General features: G+C 34.0%; 11 protein-coding genes and 1 pseudogene across 12 annotated transcripts, besides 1 other annotated feature; 4 read left to right on the forward strand and 8 right to left on the reverse strand.

Moving 5' to 3' along the window:
- Nucleotides 1-15,200: part of a mobile genetic element that runs on past the window's edge.
- TVAGG3_0525170 (uncharacterized protein) lies at nucleotides 2,249-2,722 on the forward strand (the record flags this gene model as incomplete). The annotated part of the gene is made up of 1 exon (XM_051237389.1): nucleotides 2,249-2,722. One exon carries the CDS (start codon nucleotides 2,249-2,251, stop codon nucleotides 2,720-2,722), a length of 474 nt encoding a protein of 157 aa, XP_051095213.1.
- Nucleotides 3,048-3,872, reverse strand: TVAGG3_0525180 (uncharacterized protein; the record flags this gene model as incomplete). Its single annotated transcript, XM_051237390.1, has 1 exon — nucleotides 3,048-3,872. One exon carries the CDS (start codon nucleotides 3,870-3,872, stop codon nucleotides 3,048-3,050), a length of 825 nt encoding a protein of 274 aa, XP_051095214.1.
- Nucleotides 3,961-5,304, reverse strand: TVAGG3_0525190 (annotated as a pseudogene). Its single transcript has one exon. A coding segment is annotated over exon 1 (1,344 nt).
- Nucleotides 5,924-6,475, reverse strand: TVAGG3_0525200 (integrase core domain containing protein family; the record flags this gene model as incomplete). Its single annotated transcript, XM_051237391.1, has 1 exon — nucleotides 5,924-6,475. The coding sequence occupies one exon, from the start codon at nucleotides 6,473-6,475 to the stop codon at nucleotides 5,924-5,926; it is 552 nt and encodes a 183-aa protein (XP_051095215.1).
- On the reverse strand, nucleotides 7,300-8,078 carry TVAGG3_0525210 (keratin-associated protein family; the record flags this gene model as incomplete). Its single annotated transcript, XM_051237392.1, has 1 exon — nucleotides 7,300-8,078. A coding segment is annotated over one exon (779 nt), but the record flags the coding sequence as incomplete, so codon positions are not given.
- On the reverse strand, nucleotides 8,397-8,882 carry TVAGG3_0525220 (uncharacterized protein; the record flags this gene model as incomplete). Its single annotated transcript, XM_051237393.1, has 1 exon — nucleotides 8,397-8,882. A coding segment is annotated over one exon (486 nt), but the record flags the coding sequence as incomplete, so codon positions are not given.
- On the reverse strand, nucleotides 8,990-9,815 carry TVAGG3_0525230 (uncharacterized protein; the record flags this gene model as incomplete). The annotated part of the gene is made up of 1 exon (XM_051237394.1): nucleotides 8,990-9,815. A coding segment is annotated over one exon (826 nt), but the record flags the coding sequence as incomplete, so codon positions are not given.
- TVAGG3_0525240 (uncharacterized protein) lies at nucleotides 10,085-10,861 on the forward strand (the record flags this gene model as incomplete). Its single annotated transcript, XM_051237395.1, has 1 exon — nucleotides 10,085-10,861. One exon carries the CDS (start codon nucleotides 10,085-10,087, stop codon nucleotides 10,859-10,861), a length of 777 nt encoding a protein of 258 aa, XP_051095219.1.
- TVAGG3_0525250 (uncharacterized protein) lies at nucleotides 11,126-11,740 on the reverse strand (the record flags this gene model as incomplete). The annotated part of the gene is made up of 1 exon (XM_051237396.1): nucleotides 11,126-11,740. One exon carries the CDS (start codon nucleotides 11,738-11,740, stop codon nucleotides 11,126-11,128), a length of 615 nt encoding a protein of 204 aa, XP_051095220.1.
- On the reverse strand, nucleotides 12,164-13,051 carry TVAGG3_0525260 (protein of unknown function, DUF4106 family; the record flags this gene model as incomplete). The annotated part of the gene is made up of 1 exon (XM_051237397.1): nucleotides 12,164-13,051. One exon carries the CDS (start codon nucleotides 13,049-13,051, stop codon nucleotides 12,164-12,166), a length of 888 nt encoding a protein of 295 aa, XP_051095221.1.
- Nucleotides 13,383-13,949, forward strand: TVAGG3_0525270 (uncharacterized protein; the record flags this gene model as incomplete). The annotated part of the gene is made up of 1 exon (XM_051237398.1): nucleotides 13,383-13,949. A coding segment is annotated over one exon (567 nt), but the record flags the coding sequence as incomplete, so codon positions are not given.
- TVAGG3_0525280 (protein of unknown function, DUF4107 family) lies at nucleotides 14,280-14,702 on the forward strand (the record flags this gene model as incomplete). Its single annotated transcript, XM_051237399.1, has 1 exon — nucleotides 14,280-14,702. A coding segment is annotated over one exon (423 nt), but the record flags the coding sequence as incomplete, so codon positions are not given.
- Nucleotides 15,201-15,648: the final 448 nt, after the last annotated feature.

The following is a 15,648-nucleotide window of genomic DNA, read 5'->3' on the forward strand; positions in this document are numbered from 1 at the left end:
AGTTGTATGGAAATACTTCTTTCGGTCCTGTTTGTAAGTTAAACATAGCAGGAAATAGTTTAAGTTTCTTATTTATAACACTGTAAGAGTCTTTTATAATAATTGCCCTTCCTTTATATAAGCCAGTTATTTGCATTGTTCGTGAACCTTTAATGATGGGAGTTCCTTTCACTTCTGTCATGTGTCTTAAGATGAAGTTTATATCATAACTGAGGTTATGGAAATATATTAAACTCTTGTCAGGAAGTCGCTCCAAAAATTCTGTTGCACAGTTCTGACCCCAAATGCTTTCACTCACTGAACCATCTTCACTGTCATAACAGATGTTAAAAGCTTTATGAAAGCCATCCGTACTACACTCAAAGTCAGCAAAGAAAACGTGCTCAGGAATGAACTTGCACTTATTTTTATTTACTTCTTTTGACTCGGCTTTCTTCTTCAGTTGTACACAATACTTTGGAGCATATGTCAAATCTTTAAATGGTGCAAGGTTCTGTTTATATAAGTCAGTCGTATATGTGAAAAGTTTTCCATAAGAAATAGGTTCGAAATATTTGCACTCCCACAATGTTTTCATAACATCCCATAGCGGTGTAGTTCTATCCATGCGAACTACATATTTATCTTCTCTCTTTGTATAAATCTTCATCTGTTTCTCAATGTTAATTCCACCACACTCCTTCAAGATTTCTATATAGTTGCGAATGAAATATGTTGTCATTGGAAGTCTTTCATTTAGCATGTAGTGGTCTTCAACAAGAAGTAAGTCAATAGTTCGAGCAGTTTCACATTCTTTTGGTATGTATCTCTTTATTTCATTATGTCTTGAGTCATTGAAGTAACCAATGGTAACATTAAATGCTATACCTGTTGCGTCAGAAATTTCTTGTACTTTACTTTGAGGAAAGTCTCTAACACGAATGACTTCTCTCATGTGGTCAATAGTTTCTTCATCTACTTCAGCCTGAATGCAAGCATAAACGAAACAATTGTCTTCTGTCATAAGTGCTGCAGTTCTTTTGTTCAATTCATTGAAGATTTGGTAGCGCTCAAGATTTATAGGTAATGTGCAAAGATACTTCCAGAACTGACCGCTTCTCTTCTTATAAAACTTCTTTTCACCAAGGATTTCATTCCAGAAGTCATCTATATCTTGTTTATCTCCTGTTTGTTTAAGTCTGTTCAATAATCTTTTCTGTCTTTCTGTCAGTGTGCTTTCATCTCTATATGGTCTCTTTTTTGGTTTGCCTTTCTTTACATCTGACATCGTTAAGCCTTCATATTCTGTTAAATCATACATCTTTATTTCAGTAAGATTCTTTATGTTTGTCAAGAAGAAGTCATAGTGCATTTCAACAATACCTGCAGCATTTGCTTCTATCTCTGATATAAAGTTCTCCTTCAAGAGCTGATGTAGTAATGTTCCAATATTATTGAGGTTTAACGTAGAACATTCATACTTTCCACCAAGTTTATAACATACCATCCATCTTTGTTGGGAGTTTATTTTAATCTTCTCTAAGAGTCTCATGAAAACCTTACCGAAATGTTTGTGTAAGTAGTCTCTGTTTGGTTCATCTAAAGCTTCGATGTTAAAGTCAATGAGTCTATTGCCTGACTTCACATTTCTCTTCCTATTCTCTTCATCTTTCTTTAACCATCTCTCACCTTCTTTTGGTTTGTCGTCAATGGAACGAATGACATCGTTAGCTTTGCGAACTTGTTCTATAGCGCTCTTAAACATCTCTCTTCTCTGTTGTTTCAGTGTGTCGTCTCTCTTTCGTGTTTCACCAACGTTTGCATTTGTTATGTCAAACATCTCTTGACGAACATCATGCGAAAGAGCTTTACGAGTATGACCAACGTTCGCATTTGTTATGTCAAACATCTCTTGACGAACATCATGAGGTACTGAACGTCTATGATATAAGTCAATAGCAACGTCATTTAAAGGAAATGCTCTTGCATGGACTTCGTCCTCGCCGCGTTGCGGCTTTATGAACTCATGAATTCTATCATAACTTATTGCACCATTATAGTCATTGAGGATGTCAGCGAGTGCTTTTTTGTTTGTCGAGTAATGCTTTGCTACTTCTATGTTAGCTTCTGTAAGAAGTTGTTTTATTTCCGAGTGTTCTAACTTAGACAACTTCCGATACATCTTTAGTAGGAAATAAAAAAATATTTTGAAAAAATTAAAATAAAATATTAAAGTTATTTTTCAAAATAATTTAATATTTTTATTTTAATGAAACACATGCAAGATTGCAAGTTCTTTTCATACAATGCTCTCGCTACTGCCATCAAGAATGAGTTCAATAATGCTTCAAATGTTAATGTTATCTTTAACAAGAAGTTTGTGAAAGAATCTAAGTTTGGTCAGTATGTCAGACCATTAGCTATCGTCATTGACCGCAAACGTTATACTTCACAAGAGTTAGCAGTAGTTTTGAAACAAAAGAGTTTCTTCGTGAATGTCAAAGATACTCATTATACTGTTATAAAGAACTCTAACATTGACTTCTTCAGTATTGCTTTAAATCTTTCCGAACAGAAAGAATATAAGAAGGGTGAAACAAATGTGAAATATTATCCTTCATCTCTGAAGACAATAACGAACAAAGATGTTATACAGAAATTCTTACCAAAGGTTGAAGAAGCTTCTATTGACATTGACGAAGGAAGTGAAATGGTTGAAGAAATAGACCCTGAAGTTATTTAAGCAAAAATATATTTTTGAATAACTGAAAGTGTCACCACGTCACCATGTGCTACCAGGTTAATTAACTTCTTTTAAAAATGATGACAACATGACATTTTGACAACAGTCCAGGATTAATGCAAAAATGAATGTTATCGTTAATGTTATCGTTAATGTTATCGTTTATGTTATCAGTGTCGAACATAATTGACGTAGGATTCATGACTTCTTCGTAAATGAGTGTAAATATAGCACAAAAATATATTTTAGGTGAAGAGGTGAGATCTCACCCGTTTTTTCACCTCTTTTTTCACCTCATTCTCTTTTCGTTAATGTTGTCGTGACTTCATTCTTCCTCTTTGAAGTTATCGAAATATTCTGTTATTTTTTCCTTCAGTAATGTTAAGTCTTCTTTGAATGTAAGTATTGTGCAACCTTTGATGTCATAGTGTGTTTGAGGAAGAGTATTTTTGACAATTTCCTTTATTTGCTCATTCGGTGTCATTGAAATCGGTAAGTTTTCACGATAGAACCAGTTTCTGTCAGATTTATATATTTTAGCTAAGTCATAAAAGCTCTTGTTGTTTCTTCTGACTAAATGCAACATAACCATATCTTTATCTTCTTCTTTCTCCAATTCTTCAGTATATATCATATACCTATAACTCTTTTCCTTTCCTTTTGGTACTGAACGTGGTATTCTTTTCTGTATGCTTTTGTCTTTGGATTCAATGACTTCATCTTTTGCATGAAGTTTCTTTTCCATCTCTCCACGTTCTGCTTTATATAGTTCATCTAACATCATGAAAATATAACAAGCATAACGAGGTGAAGCCCATATTGCTACAGCGTTTACTAAAAGTCTATGAACATAATAACCTTTCAAACCAGGAGCCAAATTCTTGCGATTTTCATACGGAATCTCTTCTCTCGGTTTTCCGAGGGAAGCAATCATATGAGGAAATTCTTCTAAAAGTTCTTTTGTCTGTTGGTTTTCAAACCAATGATATGCTTGCTTTGTAGAACGAGCATTCATTATACTTTGCATTTGGTACATGTCATCTTTGACTGAACGAATGAGACGTAACTGTTTGTTATACTGTATGTACTCGTATTCTTCATTTATGGCTTCATGAACGATAGCAGTTGTTGTGTTCTCTGATGTTGACATTACTGTCTTTACATACAAGATAAAAAAATAAATAAAAATAAAACTAACTTTATTTTCTGACTTTCACAAAAGACCAAAAATAAACGCTTTACATGTATTTTTCAGCAACTTCGTCAAATAATTTTATAGCTTTATCTATCTCATCTACTTCAAACGTTTCTTTACCTTTCGTGGGAGCACCATACATTTTCTCAAAAACTTCAAGCAGTTCTGTTTCAGCAGCTCTCATATCATTAACAAACACAACCTTGACTCTATTGACTGTACTGTCATATCTTTGAGTTATATTATATGTCCTTCCTATCTTATATCTTTTTGTGTTGAAGTCCTTCGGTTTCTGAACGATGTAAAGTAAGCCTTCACTGCAACGTTCCGTATCGAATGAACCATATGTTATGAAGTTATATCCAACAACTGGGTCTAACCATAACAAAACTATTGGTATAAGACTTTTGTCTATAAGATATGCTCTTGTTCCATGAAATGCTACTGATATCATAAGCTCAGGATTTCTTGTCAAAATTTTCTGAGTTGAAGCATTTCTAACCCAGTCGTTTGTTTTCTTTCCAGATGGAGATATAATGTCTGACAAAGAATATTTGTTGTATTTCTTTGAGTATCTTACGTTTAAATCACCTATTCTAACCACTTTGGTGTCATTGTCTATCTTTCTAACTGTTTCAAACTCAATGTTTGTCATTACTGTCTTTACATACAAAATAAAAAAATAAATAAAAATAAAATTAGCGTTATTTTTCTAACTAATGAAATTCATTATTTTTGTGCTGAATTCAATAAAAATAATTTTTAGGTGAAGAGGTGAGATCTCACCTTTTTTTCACCTAATTTTTCACCTCTTTTTTCACCTATTTTTTCACAAGCGTTTTACATGAATTGTACGATGTATATTTGAAATCCTAAACAATTTCGTAGCTTCAATTTCTTCTTTTAGTACATCGAATGTTTTAATCATGCCGAAAGTCTCTTTATATTTCTTCTTGACGTCAGACAGAAGGAAATCTTCTGCAGTTGGATAGTTTTTGTTCAGAAATGTCAACATATCCATTTTATCTTCTGCTGGCTTTTCTGCTTCTTTCTTTAAGTCTGCATAGTCGTTTCGCATTCTTTCTATCTCTTTGATTGAGTAGTTATATTTTCTTATTGCTGCTTTACATTTTGAACATTGCGGATTCATTTTTGCGTTATACATTGAAATAAAACCAGCTAGAACAACTAAGGCGTCAATGGTTTTCTTTAACTCAAAAGCTGTTGGTTTTAACTGTTCATGCCATACCTTACCTCTTCTATCTTTATCTCTTATTTCCCAAACACATTTTGCAACTAATGAAACAAAGTTATCGTATGTCTTAAACTCCACCGATTTATATATGTCAGAAATATTTTTATAAACCATGTCGCAATCTTTGTCCATAACTTTATGGTTGCAATGATATCCTAGAAACTCATAATTTACTTTACGTATGAATTTCTTTATTTCTACTGAGTCAGTTGGTTTCACTTCTATTTCGTCGAATTCAGGAATAGTTAGTTTTTGCTGTTGGATTTCAGGCAATTTGGGTAAATGGTCAATAATGTCCTGCATTTCATAAAGATACTGTTCATTTGTTTCATCTTTCGCACTATAGTCTAAATTACTTGTTAAAAGTTCTTGCTTTATCTTCTGGATTTCTGTTTCAAAAATATATGAAGAAGGAATAAAGCTTTTCATCTCTACCAACATTGACGTAGGATTCATGACTAACGAGTTTGGTGCTGTAGTTGTGGCTTGAATTGTTGTTGTGCCGATTGTTGAAATCATATCTTTTATACAAAATAAAAAAATAAATAATTTTAAAACTAACTTTATTTTTTCTATCTTAAGGAAATTCATGAAAATTCGTGAGGGTGAGAAAACAGGTGAGAAAACGGGTGAGATCTCACCTCTTCACCTAAAATATATTTTTGGTGTAAATTTATGACAAAAATAAATGGTACCATTAATAATACATGACTGTTCTCATTCATGTCTGATTTACATCTAATGAAAAAGTTTAGAAGAATTTTCTTATTCTTTCTGGCTTATTTTTGTCTTTCCAGTACTCCCGCTCTAATGGTCCCAGATGTGTTGGCTTTGACTCTCTCAAGTTCTTAGATGGTATAACATCTTCAACGCCTCCTTCATATCTTACTTTATAAGTGTCATCGTTTATGTTGTAGCCAAGTATTTCAATAACCACTCCTCGCTTTGCTTCGTCAATGGTTTCAGCAAGTTTGCCATTACTACTTTCGACTAATTTGTGACGAGGGTAAAACGCAATAGAGTCGTCAGCAGCTTTTATAAGATATCCATTACCTTGCGTAGAGTCTACGATATAATAGTTTCTACTTAACCTTAAACGTTTCTTTGTCAACGGTTTGTCGTCAAGAACTACACGAACTTTTGTACCAGGAATGAGGGTAAATTGTGTTGAATTTCTGATATTTTGTGTTTGGCTTCGTTTCTTTTGTATATACTTTTCTTCTTGTTGTTGTGTCATTGAATTTGGTGTATGTCCTGTTGTAAAATGTGTTGAGGAATTATATACTTCGAGAAAATGTTTCATTGTTTCTTCAGTAAAGTCTCGCTCTTGGTTTAAATCTCTGAGCGTTCTTATGAAGCGGTTTATGATGCCGAGTATGTTATGGTTATGGTCTTCAGTAGTGTAGTGAGTTATGTTATGCTTAATGAGAAAATCTGTGATTTCATTGCTGAGGTATGCACTGTCTTGGTCTGATGTTAAAGTACTTGGGCTATGTTCTGCTACAAACTTTTGTAAAACTCTTAACACTTCACGAGTTCCTTTATTCCTCATTGGATATGCATATGCTTTACGAGTGTTAACATTAATGAAGATGAGGAATGGTTTATGTCCTCCTTTCTTACTCTGAACGAGAGTGTCAAATTGGTATGCGTCAGGAGTGTTGGAGTAAATTGGTAAAAAGTAGTCGTAAGGGTTTATTTTTGTTTGATGTACAACATTTTTGTCAAAGAACCTTTTCACTTCAGCTCTGTTAGTAAATCCCCAACTCTTTGCAGCTTCATTGAACTTCTTAAATGACCTCCATGGATGTTGTTCGAATACTTCTTTCAAGCTCATTTATGTAAAGTTAAATTTAGTAATTTCATGCTGTTCGCTCTTTTGGAGCTCAGGACTTTCAGGCCGTTCTAACCCATGCATAAACCGTCATATAAGGTGGCATATAGTCTGCTCCACTTCCTGTTGGATTTGTTGTGAAAGTATGGACATGATTTCCTCCTGGTTCAGTTTGTCGAAAAGTCTTTTTTGCTGAATTGTTATAAGATGGAGATAAAACATCATTGCCAGCTTTATATTCTGAGTTGTATAATGGGTGGTCTCGTAATGAGTGGCTATGGTCGCCAGAAAAGTTTGTCGTTCCTGTATGAGTGTGCGCAGGTAAGTTTGCTTCAGTAATTTTCTTCGAACCCCCTGTTTGCTTTGAAGAGTTAGCACAGTATAAGAATTTGTCTACAATCTGCTGCCACGTACCAAAGCCCAGAACTGTTGCTGGATTTGTTGAATTCATTGACGTATAAATAGAACCAACAGAATATATGGTTTGAAGAATCTGGGCCTTCATTGTTAGAAGTTCATGTTTAACGTTTATAGCTTTATTGCCTTCTACAATATTTATATTGTTTGTTATTAAACCATTAGGAAAAGTAGGAGGATAAATTCTTTGTTCTTGTACAGTTGCACCGTTTCTTCCTGTTTTTGTTACTATTTCGATGCATGCTTTAATTTCTTTAATCTTGATTGTTTGAAATTCTTCATGTGTATGGTTCTTGTCGGCTTTTCCATTAAGCGCAGCATTTACTTCCGACTTCTTTGTATAATTTTCATCTACATAAGTTTTGTCTGCTTTCTTATCTAACATTGCTGGTAGTTCGTATGCTTCAAAGTTTCTGGCATGACCTTCAATGTTCATACATCTGTTATCTAAATTGTTTAGTGTATCTTTTACGCTTGTACTTGGATTCTCTAAAGGTGCACTTGAACCAAGGGTATAGTTCAATATTATGTCGTCTGCTCTAACAGTAGTGAAGGATTCATGTGTATGGTTCTTGTAGGCTTTACTGTCTAATGTAGCTTGAAGTTCATTTATATCGGAGATGTTGTGTTTATGAGATTTCAAAACTTTGTTCATTGCTTCGAGTTCAACTTTGTCAGCTTTACTTTTAATAGCATCTTCAAACGTTATTTTTGCCTTAACTCTCAAAGTAAATCTTGGTTCAACTAATACACCGTTAACATTGAAAGTAGAGGCATAAATTTCACCGGTATAACCAAATGCTTCTGGTGCTTTAGCTACATCATACTGTACAGTACAGCTTATGTCATAACCTTTAGCACGAATGTATTTATATCTTCTTTCATTAACATTTTTTGTCTTCGCTTCATCACTTCGTGTTAAATATCCATGGTAGTCCGTTATAATCTGTTCGTCTGAAGTTATATAATGAATGTGGTTCTTGACTTTATCACTCAGAGCTAAAAGCTCATTTTTGTCTGCTTTTTCGGCTAATTTCTCATTAACATCATTCACTTCTAATTCAACTCTTCCGCCAGAACTCTTATTATCATTAATCTTTTTCATTAATTCGGTAATTACGTCATAAAGACTATATTCTGTTTTCGGTTTTGTAAATAATGAGTCAAAATTTCTTTTCATCATTACATCGCTGACATTAATGATATCACCAATTCCTTTTTCATTTATTCTCTTCATTAATTCTGCAATAATGACGAATATATAATCTGTTAATTTATTCTCTTCATCGAGGGTTATAGAATGTTTTGAAATTGAATCATTAACTCCTCTAAATAAATCAATAACTTCAGGATACACGTTTTTAATGTCTCGAATAACCCGACCAGTATCCTGTTGTTCATGTTCTTCGTTCCCGTCGTTACGTGGTTTTATATCTCTAACCATCATCAACGCAGCCATAACCGGAGGGTTTGTTGCTATCTGTTCGAAAATCCGTCCGTTATGTACGGTATATCTAAATAATTTCTTTGTGTTTGTTAAAACATTTGAAACAAGTCTTTTAAAACCATCTACAAAATTTCCTGTTTCACCTAATGTTCTTGCAGCATTTACAAGCTCACCCATGCCCGCTTTTGACCCCAAAAACGTCCATATTGCATTTATTTCACTCTGTATAGTTGTCCATTCAGCAAAATTAATTCCTGCATTCGCTAAGCTGAAAATGAAATTCAGTGGATCGAACTTAATTCCACCTTCTTTTTCAATTTCAACGAACTCACTAACATGAGATTTTAAATATTCTTTCGTTAAAATTGTTTTCCCTGATGTTATGTCATTAACGAAACTATCACCGTCAAAAGTTAACGAATTCAATTTCGTCGTTGATGCTTTTATTTCATACACCGCTTTATCGATAGTTTTTGGCTCACCTTCTTTAGAAGCATATGAAACATTAATGAATGAATTATATGTATTCGTGAATGAGTTAAAATCAATGATTTTCATTAATGACGCCTTTAATGATTCATTTACTGTCGAATCCCTTAAAGCAATTAATGAACTGTCATTTATGAAAGGTACACTGCAAACCGTCGAGTTTGGATCAAATCCTGTAGTTGGTGCAGGAATATTAATGATATAAGTCATTAAATCATTAAGTGACGTAAATAATGTTGTCGTTTTTGATTTAATTTCTTTAGCATCTGTTATATATGGTAATTTCATTTCTGTAGTTTCTGAATTAAAGATATTCGCTAAAATGTTTTGTAAACTGTTTTGAACAGCTGTGTAAACCGTTGAATCCGGAACTCTTACGATTTCACCGTCCTTAATAAAAGGCATTGCACATGGTGTAGTGCTTGGATCGAATCTTTTTGGGTTATGATTCAACATATATTCTAATGCTTCATAAACAGACCTATATACTGTTGTATTATCTTTTTCAATAATTTCACCGTCCTTTATAAATGGCATAGTACATGGAGTTAAAATAGGGTCAAACTTTTCATAGTCCTTCCATGTTATGTATTTTTCAGTATTTCCATCAGTGATAACAATATATTTGTCAGTAAGTGTGAGAGAGTATTGACCAAAATATAAACGTTTAGCTCTGTCAGCTTCATACGCATATGCAGCTATACTCATATTTTAATGAGAATAAAATGTTGTTCTATTTGCAAAGTACAGACCCAAACGAATACGGGACAGTAAAGCTACAAACAAACTTAGGTCTACAGAATGAGGCGCTTGCATTCAGAATGGTTGACTTCAATACTATCGCTTCATTCGTTATAACAGATGAAACAGATTTCATGGAGCTTGAAATAGATGGAAAGAAGCACGAAATAAGATTTCACAATAATGTAGAATATAAGATGGAAACATTAGCTGGAGTGTTAAATGCTCTCATAAGTACTACAATAAACAAGGATAACGGAGAAAACTTAATGAATGTTAAACTTATTGCAGGAGTTTTGAAGTTCAGTTATGCGAAAGAGTTTAAGATACCAAGAATGAGTCATAGAGTTCAATTGCTTCTGGGAGCATACCATATGACATTTCCTTTGAAAAGTGTTGACAAAACGATTGAGATGAAATCTGTTCCATACGTATGTTATGGTAATTGTTTGTACATTGAGTCTAAAATAGCTAATGTCACAGGCATTTCAGGAGTTAATAGTAAAGGTTCAGTAGAATATAAATCCTTCTGTTATGCAGTCAATTCAATGTTCATTCCAAACGTTCCTGTCATAGCAACTCATTTAGGTAAATGGGTTCGCATTAGTCCTCATAATTTGAAAGACATGCAATTCAGACTTGTTGACTTTCAAGGAGAGCCTGTAGAACTGAAGGCACCAGTGCGAATGACTGTTGAAGTTGACTTTTTAGAAAATATTAAATGCAACAGCTTACAAGAGAACTCAGAGCTAAAAATATAAAGTCTGAATTGCATGTATTAGGTCATGAACTTTGGTTGTTGCTGTTTGATGAAACAAATGAATTAGTTATGTCAGTCAAGAGAACAGAAAAATATTGTGTTAGTGAAAACTGCACCAAGTCAATAAGATTAGGTTTGCATTATGAAGATGAGTTCGATACTGTTGAAGAAGTTTTGGATAGATATTACAAATTGCTAACTTGAAATTTTTTTTGACTGACGGCGCAAAGCGCCAAGATGGGCTCAAAGAGCCCTCCTGACTGCTTTAATTTACTAAAACATATTTCAAACAAAGTTTATATTCTGTTGAAAGTTTTGTATATTCGTTCGAATATTTATACTTAAACTCAACTCCTGTAGTTCCTGGTGTTTCAATGATGCGGATGTTACCTATTTTCATGAATATTGGCGTTTGACCACAGCATTCGATTTCAGGGTCGAGATAGTCAATGACACATTGCTTTCCTGTTATTCGTGATATAACATTTTCAAGGTCCTCCTTTGTTAGAATTATTTGGTTCTTACTTATAAGATTTATCAAAAGCTTCTTATCGTCTTTGAGTAAAATTGTTTGGTATAACTGAAGAAGGTAATGGTCTACGTTATCTGAAGGATTTGTTTGAACATTTATGTAAGGGTTGTCGTTGGCTTCTCTTGAAAGAATTTGGTCCAGTGGTGGATACTCTAACTTAACATCTGATGTAGCGTTAGCGTTTGAAGCTGTGTTTAAATTCACCGACTTAAGTTCTGGTTCTTTTTCTTTCAAACACTCTGAACTATAGTTCTTTATGACAATATTGTTTGTCGTTCGTGAGTCAACATTTGATGTTGGTTCAATTGGAACATTAACAGCACCAGCTAAGATGGATTTGCTTCTCATTTCATATAGAATAAAAACCTTTTATATGTATGAAATGAACAATATACTCGACAAGGGTTTGAATGTAAAGCTAACGAATGAAAATATTGTTGAATTCACTGAGACAGGAGCTGTGTATAAAGATGTAGAACTACTGAACAAAAGAGCTAAGGGAAGAAGCAGGAATATGAACAAAGGGTGGAAGCCTATAAAAATTTATGTCAATGATGGCTCAGGAGGTTCAAACATAAAGTATGCAGAAAGTTATAGAGTTTATGCTCTCAAAGGTGAAAAGCCTTCATTTAAGAACAGCTATTCTAACGCATATCCTCAAAAGCTAACGGATGGGGAAGTGGATGATATGAATGACAGCAAAAATATTAACAGAAATGGCGACAGAGATGCATGGAATTTGTTTACCATCAGTCAATTAAAGCATAAGATTTAAAACAATGTTGGTCGTTCCCATGGAATATTTTTGACTTTAATGGTATTAGTTATGATATGAATCTCAAGGTATGAACGAGGAGAGATGAGAGACTTATATGCTTCCCAAATTTCTTCAAAAGGTAATGTTATACCTGACTGTTTCCAAATGAGTTCAATATCATAGCGTGAGAAACCTTGAAAGATAACGAAGTCAGTTATGAGACGTTTTATGTTTAAAGCAAGAAAACGCCATGTTTGCATAAGTATTGCTACAGTTAAGTGGTAATGTCTGACTTTAGTTATGATGTTAGCTAATGGTGAGTCAGGCTTTGACACTAAACCTTTTCCGGCGAAGTCGTCACAAACGAGCAGAGTGTTTGAAGGATACTTTTTGAAGGGGTATTTTGAAAGTTTTGATAGAATGTAGTTTGTAAGTCGTTTCATATCGTAAACTCCTGAGTATTGACGTAAGTGGTGTTTGTCAATAATTCTTTCCATCTCTTCTGAAGTCTTTTGCATTCCTGACTGTATGAACTCTACAATAGCATAATATTTTCTCTTACGTCGAATGTAACGTTGAAGAAATTCAATGAGTTCGCTATCTGGAACTTTAACGACAGATGCTTGAACTTTACTCATGAATGTTTTCGCTGTTGAATCCATAGAGTCTGAAGTTGCTGATATAATGATTTGGTCATAGTAAGAGTCGTTTCCTAAACGCTCTGTTATGAGTATATGACGAATGAGGTTAAATGTCTTACCTGAACCCATCTTTCCACAATAGAAATAAACACCATTTGAACAGAACTCATAGTCCTTGCTGAAAGGAAGAATGAGAGAAGAGTTAAGTTTGTCTGTAGTTTCATTCATGTCTTCATCTACGTCATGTATTAAATGCTTCATTTTATCTCCATTAAAAATGCAAGTCAGAAATATTCAGAACATAGCACCGAGTCTAACTGACAAGAGTATAAAGATATACTATGAACATGTTATGATGAAACCTACCAAAATTCAAGAAAGTCAGTATACTTATGAATATCCAAGACACTGGGTAGAGTATGTAGGAGGTGAGAAAGCTATTGAAATCAGACAGGTTCGAAGTATTCCAGCAGGAAGAACAATATTATTGAAGAACTTTAATGTTTTGAGATATAATGATGAAACAAAGAAGCAAGATAGTTTCCCTGTTGCTGTGTATGTGAACTTAGATACAGGAGATGACATGAAAGTTTTTAATACAAAGCTTCAAACGGTAGTGAGAGAACAACTGACTGCGGAAGGGCATCCATTACCTTCAGAAGTTACCATAGCATATAATTTTGAAACAAACTCAATAGATTTTAAAGTCATCTCTGCAAAGAAGTCAGGTTTTACATTTAATGAAGCAGATGTATATTCGAATGAAAACTTCAAAGCTATTGCATGGTTAGATAATGACGATTGCTTTAAGAAAATATTTAAATACAGTGACTCAACGATGTCAATAGATGACCTTCGTGGAATGTTACCATCGACATTTACAGTAGAAGGTTCAGCAGGATTGCTTACAAGATTGTCAATTGGTGGTATTTGGTCTCGTGAGAACATTGTTATAAAATCCAGTATAAGTGAATTTGCTGAAGAATCTATATTATGTCTTTCAAACTACATGTATTCGCCGCCAAAGCATTATAGTATAACAAACTTTGTCAGTAAGTTTAACATAAGACTTGTCGAACCTTCTTCAATGAAAGATGTTGTGCTACCTAAAGATGGAAAGGATGGACTCATTATTGAGATGATTTTAATAGCATATTAAATGAGCTTGTTCTTGAAGGTCATTCATGATGAAATAACTGTTGTAGAAGATGTTAGCAATTGTTCAGACATTTTGAAGCGTATAGATGATATAAGAAATAAGTTAGATAGACCGCAAAGCAGTGAGGGCGAAGCCCGTGAGAACGCTTATGTTTCATTGACTTTCTCCAGTAACGAGAACTTTTATGAGATAATATTGAAGAGAGATGATTTTAATATGGGGTAAATGGTAGCTTGGGCAGCTTTAGGCGCAATGGGAACAAAAGCATTAGCATTTGGAGCAAAAGCACTTGGAGCTTATGACGCAGTAAATAAAATGAGTGGAGGAAGGGTTTCAAAGACATTAGATGCAAATAAAGGAAAGATTGGAGGCTGGGTTGCAAAGAAGTTAAGATTAAATAAAATGGGGCTCATAAATAAAGCATCCAATTTGGTTGCGACTGAGTCAGAAAATGCTTTAGGAAAGGACGATGAGTTTGCAAAACACGCAAAAGACTTTAATGACCAGATGAAAGGTGAAACAATGCATTTAAATAGAGTCGATGGAACTAAAGAAAATGTTTCTTCTCCACCAGTAGTTCTTCCGTATGGTCCCTATGGAATGTATGGAAACCCTTACGAAAGACCATTTGACCCATTGACTGGTGGAAGTAACTGGTATCATTACGGCCGAAGAAGAAAGACAGTCAAGTTGGAGACAGACGTGAAGAAAGCAACTAAAAAGAAACCAAGGAAGAGAGTTATAAAGCAATGAATTCAACAGGGTGAAAAAAACAGGTGAAAAAAGAGGTGAGATTTCACCACTTCACCTAAATTTATTTTTGTGCTATGTTTTCATACGCGTGAGGGTGGTGATATCATTTATTTTTAAGTTTATTTTTTATTTTATTTTTATATAAATGACGAAAACTATTGAGATAACAAACTACAACGGTCATGAGTTCAAGAATTTGTTCTTCGTTCCTCGTGAAAATACATTCTATCAGATACGAGGAGAAAGGGTAAAGTTAGTTTGAGCGTTTATGAAGGAATGAAGAATGGAAAGTTTATACAAGCATACGATACAAACGGTAAGCGTGTTTCATTAGCTTTGTCAAAACTTACTAACATTTATTTTGACAGTGACTTTGACTCTGACGATTGGAGCGACAGCAGCGATACTGAAGAATATGAACTATTGTGTGAAGCACAGCAATGGGAAGAGTTGCAATACTTTTGTAAGTGAGAACGTTTATTTTTACAGTAGTGAAGTCGTTTGTGAAAACGTTAGTGAAGTCGTTTGTAAAAACGTTAGTGAAGTCGTTTGTAAAAACGTTAGTGAAGTCGTTTGTGAAAACGTTAGTGAAGTCGTTTGTAAAAACATTAGTGAAGTGGTTTGTAAAAACGTTAGTGAAGTCGTTTGTAAAAACATTAGTGAAGTGGTTTGTAAAAACGTTAGTGAAGTGGTTGGTGAAAACGTTAGTGAAGTGGTTGGTGAAAACGTTAGTGAAGTCGTTTGTAAAAACATTAGTGAAGTGGTTTGTGGCTTTATAAATATTTAAGGTTAAGTTGGTGTTTGTGTTTGTGTTGTAAAATATACGTTAACGGTTTTGTAAAGTGTCAAATTCACAAGTATTGCGTATGGAGGAACGCAGTGCCTCCATACACGAGACTTGTATACTAACTACTTTATTTCCCGAACTAAAGTGATGATTCGTGTT

This window comes from Trichomonas vaginalis, chromosome II, assembly GCF_026262505.1.
Source record: "Trichomonas vaginalis G3 chromosome II, whole genome shotgun sequence".
NCBI lineage: Eukaryota > Parabasalia > Trichomonadida > Trichomonadidae > Trichomonas > Trichomonas vaginalis.